The following is a 9,696-nucleotide window of genomic DNA, read 5'->3' as shown; positions in this document are numbered from 1 at the left end:
TTCAAATTTCTAAACATAAGAAATCAGTTTTATATGAGAGATATGTGACCAAGCACCTAGAATCTTTTGACATTAAATATGAGAATGTTTTTATCATATGATATCCAAAAGATGATTGAATTTTGGCAAATGTTTACATTCACTTTATTACTTAAAACATTTAAAGTCAATGTAAAGGTAAAAATACAAGATAAATAATGATTTGTAGGAAAACTTTTGAAGTATAGAATGACTCCAATTTTGTTATGCCAATTATCACTATTTACTAGAGAATGTGTAAAATTTTGATAACATGGTAAGTATTATTTTTGACATAGCGTTGATCCATCTTGGACATATATTTGTTGAAAAGTAGTAGATGGTATTCTACAGAAACATCTTTATCACTGCAATCATTTCTATGCCTGGTTTCCTCCAGCATGCTTTTCCGTTGTCTGACTCACTCAGGGCTAGACTAACACTGGGATTAGCATGTGATGGGTCCATTCGCTTTCCGGTTGCTTTGTCTTCACAATGATCTATTGTAAAATCACCTGGTTAAGTTTATTTTTAGAATTTGTAGAGACAGATTTTGGGCATTACTTTCCGTCTCAATCATATGATCTCCTAATTGATGCTATTTAGAAAAACAAAAGGGAGATTTCAACGTGCTTAAATACATCAGCCATATAGAAAAGGACATCTCTTGAGACTTCACTTCAGCTTCACTGACTTCTTGAGTCTCCTCTTGAGTAAAAGGTAATATGTTCAAGTACAATCTAATATTATATATTAGCATAAGCTTTTGTTTGCTAAAATAGATTGTAACCCACTTATGAAAATGTATATTATCTATTTAAATCTAGTTTACTTGAATTGCATATTTGCCTAAATAAATAATTTACATTTTTGTATATTACCTATAGAATACCATAATTTCTAATAGGACTGTTCAAATTAGCATAGATGATTCATCTAATAAATATTTCCTTTAAAAACTCACACACAAATTCATTTTATTTTATTTTATTTTACTTTCTTATTTTACTTTAAGTTCTGGGATACATGTGCAGAACATGCAGATTTGTTGCATTGGTAAACGTGTGCCATGGTGGTTTGCTGCACCTATCAACCCATCATTTAGGTTTTAAGCCCCACATGCATTAGCTATTTGCCCTGATGCTGTAATGTGTACAATTTTGTAATCGGGATCTGAAGATGACTTCCAGATCTCAATTCCTATGAATTAACACCAGCAATCATCACGCAAAGTAAATTATGTGGAGTATGGCAATGTATTACATCCTCTCTGATGGTGGGACCTCAATTAACTCTTTTTATTTCCTTGTCTAGATACCTAATATCTACTCTCTTAATTATTAATTCTACATTTAACTTAAAGCAGGAGTTCAAATTTTACAAGAAGATACTGATAAATTCTCTCTTGGTAAATGTATTATTATAAAGGTTTATTTTTAAAAATTTACTTTCTTCTTAATAGGAAACTATTTTATTACTTTTTTATTGACCTTTCCATCATTTAAAACAGTTCTGTTATAATGCAAAGCATATACTGTATAAGAGTTAGTCATCTCAATCTTACTAATTTGTTTAACTCATTTTCATTCATTTGTGTTAGAAAAGAAAGAGTTTACTGTTCCAAATTTTTATTGATGTGTCACTTGGGAAATATGTTTGTTTTTCATAACCATTAATTATATATTGATTATCTATGTTCATTTATCTATCAGTTTATGTGTTAGTAAAAGAAGACCAATTTCTTAGAACCCTTTTTTATTTTGTACTTGCAACAGAATTGACAATCATTAACAACAGTAAAATTCTCATGCCTTTTGTATCATAAAAAGAGTTGTAGTAGGATTTATATATTAGGTAATAGAAAAACTTCAAAATACATAATTTTTATAGTTAGTCCTATAGTAGAAGTTTCCATTTAAATGAGTGAAGCAAAATGAACGAATAAATAATATGGTAAATGCCATAAATCATGGGTTCTGCTTTCCATGATAGAGATGTAGGGCTGTTTAAGAGCAGGACATTTTATTATAATTAGATGAAAAATGTTACTGTAATGTTATATCACAAATGACAGGTAAGAGACATTAGAAAAAAAATTTTAAATTACCTATTAATGAATTACTTTATAGCTGCAATTAACAGCCAAAAATGCCATGTAACTGTAAGTCTTGCGGTAATTGTATTTTCCAATGGAAATGCTTTTATTTACATTTGTAATTAGAAATAAGTAATCTGCTATACTTTTTTATTTCTGCAAAGGAACTGGATACACTTGCATATACATAATTATAAAAGCATATCAGAGTCCCAGATGAGGCTAACTTTGTTGAATAATATTATTTGAAATGTTAAATAATATTCACCAGTACAACTTCTCAAAGTAGCTACAAACACTTTCCCTGTGAATTCTCTTTATTTTATTTTTCGCTGCCCAATATCACTAATGTTCTAATCTCAGGGTTACACCATCTGTGGATTCTCTAATAGAACTCTGGCTCATAGTCACTGACTTTATTATAAAGCCAGTCTCCGTTGCTTGTCATTCTACCTTCCTAATATCTCTTTACACTGTACCTTAATTAGCATTCTTAATGTCATTATATAAGTCCCCTGTAGTGTCACAACAACCTAAGTGGTCATCTTTTCTCCAGTTTTGTCCTCCCTACGTGTTGAATTGTTTGCATTTTTAACATGCTTTCCTCTCTGTTTTATTTCTTTATAGGCTCCCAACACCACCCTTTACTCATTCCATATAATCCAACTCAAGCTTGCCTTTCTTCATTACCTTCTTACTCCCATCCTCTTGGTCTGTTTAAGATGTCCATTTGTGTGTTTCATTAGCATATTAATATTTCAAAATCAGAGCACTCACCTTTACTTATCAATTCATGAGGCCATGCCTGGGGATCACACCTGTAATCCAAGCATTTTGAAAAGACAAGGCAGGAAGATTCCTAGAGCCCAGGAGTTTCAGAACTGCCTGGGAAATATAGTGAGACTAAAAACATTCTCTACTAAAAAAAAAAGAAAGAAAAAATTCACTGGGCATGGTGGCACACACTTGTAGTTCCAGCTACAAGTGGGACTAGGGAGGCTAAGGTGGGAGGATGGCTTGAGCCCAGATGGTCCAGGCTGCAGTGATCTGTGCTCATGCCCCTGCACTCCAGCCTGGAAAACAGAGCATGTCTCCCAATGCTTTGAAGCATAGTGTCATCAATAGAAGTTTGATGAATGAATGAATGAAAGAATGTGATTACTGATTTTTCATGTTTGATTTTATAGGACTCAGCCAACTATGAAGTTTTTTGTCTTTGCTTTAATCTTGGCTCTCATGATTTCCATGACTGTAAGTATATCTGGAAATTTTAAAGACTACATTCTTAGTACTTATCCCAAGTGTCTCTCTTATTCCTTGTGTTCTGGCATATACTCATGTTGACCTCAATACAGCTTTATAAGCTTTAATATTTCCCTACAAGGAGTTTCTTTGAATTAACTTATATAAGTTCTTTAAGGACTTGGAATAGATATTCATCACATACCTACAAACACTCAAGTACAATTACTTGAATGTAAAAGTAAAAGAAAATTTAGAGAGCTTTTTAAATATGTGGGACTAAGATCTGTGAAAGTATCTTTAAATGTGAAAAGCTCTAGACCATCTGAAGTTAGAAATCTGAGGAAAGAAAAAGGTGCACTTCAATGGAACCCAAGTATTAGAGGGTGTCAAAATAGGAATTTTCAAGTCATTTCTTGCACAACCTACTCTTAAAATCAGCATACAATTATTTAATTCTTCCTAAAATAAAGCTGCCTATTTTCAACCATAAAACAAATCTCCATATTTATTAAGTGTCATGAGTTCCCAGCTCTATTGTCATTTACTACTGTGTATTAGTAGGAAAAGCACTTGACCTCTCTGGAGCTCTTTCTCCTTCTCTACTTCCACCGCCTCTTCCTCCTCCTCCTCCTCTTTCTATGAAGTTAATAGAAAATTGGTCACAAAAGAATAATAATACTCCAAACTATCCACTAAATTCTAATGAATGTTTCGAAACTGAATTGGTTATGATATCACAGTTTATCACGTGATTTTATTATAAAAGGATAGAAGTAGAAAAATAAACAAATAAGAACAGAGTAAAGCATAATGCCTGTCTCTATCAGCAAATAAAATATTTGTATGTTGGTAGCTTTTGAGCTACATGGAACATATTCATATAAAAAACAATCCAGAGTTTCATTTTTCAGTTTCCACTCTCTTATTCACCAGTGACAGACTTTTCCTTCCTTACATAAAAAAGATATATAAACCAAAATGAGTTGATATTTGAATATAGCACATTAATTATAGCATTTACCCCTCACTCATTTTGAAGATGTCATAAAGCTAAAATAACTAATTTAGTCTGTCATCAACCAAAGAATGCCTCCATTCTGTTTAATCATAAATGTGGCTAAGTCAATATTTATACTTACTCTTGAATTCTAAAATTAAAATATTAATTATTTTCTCATTTTCTTTTTTTCCAAGAGCGCTGATTCACATGAAAAGGTAAGACATTTTCATTTACCGGAAAACTTGATAAATAATCATATATTGAATTTTTAATCTTTTCTTTTTATTTCATAGAGACATCATGGGTATAGAAGAAAATTCCATGTAAGTGTTCTTCTGATAATGTGCACTCTAAATAAATTTTCCTCTCTGACTATTTATTCTCCTAGAAGAATCAATAGTTGTCTCTCAAATATATCTATATCATTAATTGCTAAAGTGCACATTGATTTCATTTATTTATGATGCAAAGGCAAAAAGTCACAAATATCTTGTGTCCTAAAAGCATTTCAACAGAAACTCAATTCCACCTGAAATAAGTCAATTGTCAATTATTCTCTGAGAACTTATCTTTGTCCTGTAAATAATTTCATTGACCTAAAGAATAGTTGAAATCCTAATTCTATTAAGTATAACATATGCTTAATAAAGCATAGAGGCTACTCATGTAATGTGGTAAGTTTCTACCTTCTGAATTTTTGAGGATGATACAGTCTTTAAATTAAACTGACTGTGCTAAATTAGACAGAAAATTGTATTTCTCTAACATTTTTCTCACTGTATATATATAAAGTCTCATGTTATTTTGACCTGTAATATCAATACAAATCTGGGTTCTAAAGTTCTCCTACTAACATAGCAAGTATACATGTTAAAAAAGCACCAAGTAAAAAGATGCATAAAAATGGATGAAGACTGTTTGTGTTAACAGCAGTGGGTATGAAAGAATGTAGGAGTTGTAAAGGAAAGTAAGATCACTAAAGGAATGACATTAAGAAGCACCACCTAAGTTGGAAACAGAAACTTAATCCTTTCCATGATACTCAATAGTGAGCAAAATAGTAGCTTGGAGGTAATATTTTAAAGAAGATTTGAACCCTGGTTAGAGAGGTTACCTATAATCAGTGTTTCCACATGTGCTATTGTCACAAAAATATCAGCAAACAGTAAATACTTTATCATTTTTACCTACTTTTAGACATTTTTCTGGTAAAAAAGAAAAATGTAAAAGTTTGAAAACATTTATGTAGATAAAATACAAGGTCTTAACAACTTTAACAATCTAAGCTTTTAATGACAGTTTTTGAGAAACACTTGTACTGTCATTCTCTATTCTCTGCAATTTTCTCTCTCCTTTTGTGTGTATGCAGGAAAAGCATCATTCACATCGAGAATTTCCATTTTATGGGGACTATGGATCAAATTATCTGTATGACAATTGATATCCTTAGTAATCATGGGGCATGATTATAGAGGTAAGCTGACTCTAGTTACTTGTCTTTCTAGAAGTGTCAACACTGACAGTTTAAAAAAAAAAGCCATAAGCTAACAACCATTCCAGTTTAAGAAATGTAGCATGGGTTAGCTCCTTGAAGTGTATTCATTTATATAAATGCTTCTGAAGCTGTAGATATGTGGTGTTATTTCTGAGGTCTCTGTTCTGTGCCATTGGTCTGTATGTCTGTTTTGGTACTGGTACCATGCTGTTTTGGTAACTGTAGCTTTGTAGTATAGTTTGAAGTCAGGTAGTGTGATGCCTTCAGCTTTGTTCTTTTGCTTACAATTGTCTTGGGTATATGAGCTTTTCTTTGGATCCATATGAAATTTAAAGTAGTTATTTCTAATTCTGTGAAGAATGTCAATGGTCGTTTGATGGGAATAGCATTGAATCTATAAATTACTTTGGTCAGTATGGCCATTTTCATGATAATGATTTTTCTTATCCATGAGAATGGAATGTTTTTCCATTTGTTTGTGTCCTTTCTTATTTCCTTGAGCAGTGGTTTGTAGTTCTCCTTGAAGAGGTCCTTCACATCCTTTGTTAGCTGTAGTTGTAGGTATTTTATTCTCTTTGTAGCAATTGTGAATGGGAGTTCATTCATGATTTGGGTCTCTGCTTGCCATCTGATATTCAACAAACCTGACAAAACAAGTAATCAGGAAAGGATCTCCTATTGAATAAATTATGCTGAGAAAACTGGGTAGCCATATGCAGAAAACCGAAACTGGACCCCTTCCTTACACCTTATACAAAAATTAACTCAAGACAGATTAAAAACTTAAATGTAATACCCCAAACCATGAAAACCTGAGAAGAAAACTTAGGTGATACCATTCAGGACAGCCGTTGGCAAAGACTTCATGTAAAAAAATGCCAAAAGCAATTGCAACAAAAGCCAAAATTGACAAATGGGATCTAATTAAACTAAAGAGCTTCTGCACAACAAAAGAAACTATCATCAGAGTGAACAGGCAACCTAGAGAATGGGAGAAAATGTTTGCAATCTACTCATCTGTCGAGCTCTAATATCCAGAATCTACAAGGAACTTAAACAAATTTACAAGACAAAAACAAACAACCCCATCTAAAAGTGGGCAAAGGACATGAACAGATAGTTCTCATAAGAAGACATTCATGCAGCCAACAAACAAGAAAAAAAGCTTATCATCACTGATCATTAGAGAAATGCAAATAAAAATCACAATGAGATACCATCTCACTACCAGTCAGAATGCTGATTATTAAAAAGTCAAGAAACAATAGATGCAGGTGATGCTGTGGAGAGACAAGAACACTTTTACACTGTGTGTGAGAATGTAAATTAGTTCAACCATTGTGGAAGACAGTATGGTGATTCCTCAAGGATCTAGAACCGGAAATACCATTTGATGCAGCAATCCCATGACTGGGTATATACCCAAAGGAACGTAAATCATTCTACTATAAAGACATATGCCTACATATGTTTATTGCAGCACTATTTACAATAGCAAAGACATGGAACCAACCCAAATGACCATTAATGATAGACTGGATAAGGAAAATGTGGTACATATACACCATGGAGTACTATGCAGCCATACAAAGGAATGAGATCCTGTCCTTTGCAGGGACATGGATGAAGCTGGAAGCCATCATCCTCAGCAAACTAACACAGGAACAGAAAGGAAACAGCACAAGGTCTCACTCATAAGTGGGAGCTGAACAGTGAGAACACGTGAAGACAGGGAGGGGACAACACAAACCAGGGATGGAGGGGAGGGAGTAAGGGAAGGTAACTTAGAGGACTGATCAATAGGTGCAGCAAACCACCATGGCACACATATACCTATGTAACAGAACTGCATGTTCTGCATATGTATTCTAGAACTTAAAGTAAAATAAAAAAATAAAATGAAATACAATAAAAATGCCTTCGAGGGAAAGCTTCTGTTCACTAGTGTTAAGATGCTGAGTTCTGGGTAGGAACTATAGTTCCAGTTCTGACCTGGAACTATTCCTAATCTTCTCCATACCTCAGTTTTCTAATAGACAAATACATATTATAATACTACTTAGGCTTTTTATAGAGTTGGAAAGACTATTGAGAGACATTATATAGAAGCCCTTGTTCTGGAAGGTGTATGGTTGTGGCCATAGGCTTCTCTGCCACTAACTCTGTACCTGGATGTTATTTGAAGTTTTCTGTCCTAAAATGAAATCTTTGAAGAAGTTGCACAACCACCATCTGGGAACTCATAAAAAATTTACATTTTATGCCTAAGCAACTCTAATGAGCAATTGCTATAGGAATGACTAATATAACATCAACAAGGAGATGGGAATTTTCAAGGAAATAGAAAATGGTAACAATTTCCTTTTCATAAAGTCAGTTTTATTTATCTATATTCACAGCATAAAATGTTCCAAAATCTATGAGATACTAAAGATTACATGTCAAAATAAAGCAATATTTTGGAGATAACAGAGTACTGTTCTACAATTCAAAGCTGAAATAGTTCAAAAGGTGTCAAATATTTTTTAATGTATTGGGACATTTTATTCATATTGAATTCCTGCTCTTTGTGATATCAGAAAAAGCCTGATCTTGATCCTCCAGGTGTTAGATAATTGCTGATGACATTTAATCAGGGGAGGATATATTTAAAATATTATTTGGGGGAGATAGATGAAATGTGTAGGCTATATTTAAGTGGGAGAATAAAGTAAGATGATGATGGAAAACCTCAAGAAAAATTTAAATTTAATTGCAAATGCTGAATGATAATTTTTATTTATTCTGATACCCACTTAATGAGTATTTAATTGTCTACTCTATATCAAATAGTATTTTGGTCCCTGCATTATAATAAATAAAACTATCTATAAATACATACTTTCTGCCAGCAAGAGTATAAATGTATTTATAGGAGTATCCATTTTGGAGATAAAGTGTTATTTTCTTTTTCTGCACAGGTTTGACTGGCAAATTCACTTTTTACTCATTTGTTCTCATTCATCATACCGCATCACACTACCACTGCTTTTTGAAGAATTATCATCAGGCAATGGAGAATAAAAGAAAGACCATGATTTAGTGAATTCTGTGTTTCATGATACTTCCCTTCCTAATTATCGTTTGATTAGATACTTGCAATTTAAACTGTTAAGCTGTTTTCACTGCTGTTTCTGAGTAATAGAAATTCATTCCTCTCCAAAAGCAATAAATTTCTAGCACATTATTATGTGTATGCTCTTTATTTCTCTTTTTTATATTTACATATATAAAGATTTCTTTCTTCACTTCGTTTTCCCAGTTTGAGTAGCACTGACTATAGTACTTTATACCATAGCTCTTTTGAAATGATTATTTTTAATTTAGCATGTTATATTCATTTTGTGTTGCAAACATATGGTCCTCAATCACATCTAGATTACTAGACCTACTGATACGAACATTTTATTTGTTTCTGGTGTCCTTTGCCACAGCACATTTCTTAGCCTTGTACATTCCCACACTTCTTATCTCAGGCCCTCCAAACCAGAAGATGACCCCCATGTCACTCCACAGCAGTAGGCAGGCACTCAGAACACAAACCATCTAATGCTCTCTATCAGTTTGTCAATATAGCCATTGAACAAAAATTTATTGAGTGATACCAGCTGTCAGATACTGTTCTAGAGGCTGCAGTCACAGAAAAAGAGTCAGAGCCCTGTTGTCAGAGCTTTTACATTGCAATTGGGAGATGCAGACAAAAAGTAAACAAAGAACACATGACTTAGGCAATAATAAGTGTGCTAAAGAAGTGTAAAGCAGGACTAGGATATAGAAGCAGCCTCAAATAGGATAGTCCAGGAT

At 33.0% G+C, this 9,696-nt stretch overlaps 1 protein-coding gene across 2 annotated transcripts; it reads left to right on the top strand.

Moving 5' to 3' along the window:
• Positions 1 to 630: 630 nt before the first annotated feature.
• On the top strand, positions 631 to 9,082 carry HTN1 (histatin 1). Of its 2 annotated transcripts, XM_001143678.6 has the most exons (6): positions 631 to 738; positions 3,301 to 3,364; positions 4,553 to 4,573; positions 4,652 to 4,681; positions 5,728 to 5,832; positions 8,814 to 9,082. In XM_001143678.6, exons 2-5 carry the CDS (start codon positions 3,314 to 3,316, stop codon positions 5,797 to 5,799), a joined length of 174 nt encoding a protein of 57 aa, XP_001143678.1. In that variant the 5' UTR covers positions 631 to 738; positions 3,301 to 3,313; the 3' UTR covers positions 5,800 to 5,832; positions 8,814 to 9,082. The 2 variants fall into 2 exon arrangements, with proteins under 2 accessions (XP_001143678.1, XP_054539943.1); XM_054683968.1 differs by lacking the exon at positions 4,553 to 4,573.
• The last annotated feature ends 614 nt before the right edge of the window (positions 9,083 to 9,696 follow it).

The sequence above is a fragment of the Pan troglodytes genome, chromosome 3 (genome assembly GCF_028858775.2).
Source record: "Pan troglodytes isolate AG18354 chromosome 3, NHGRI_mPanTro3-v2.0_pri, whole genome shotgun sequence".
Lineage (NCBI taxonomy): Eukaryota > Metazoa > Chordata > Mammalia > Primates > Hominidae > Pan > Pan troglodytes.
This window is presented reverse-complemented; position numbering and strand designations above follow the sequence as displayed.

Bases quoted from the DNA above. Each gene is read 5' to 3' on its own strand.
- HTN1 (XM_001143678.6), top strand. From the start codon at position 3,314: ATGAAGTTTTTTGTCTTTGCTTTAATCTTGGCTCTCATGATTTCCATG. The intron at 4,574-4,651 runs GTAAGACATTTT...TTTATTTCATAG, and splicing joins GCGCTGATTCACATGAAAAG to AGACATCATGGGTATAGAAG. The intron at 4,682-5,727 runs GTAAGTGTTCTT...GTGTGTATGCAG, and splicing joins GGTATAGAAGAAAATTCCAT to GAAAAGCATCATTCACATCG.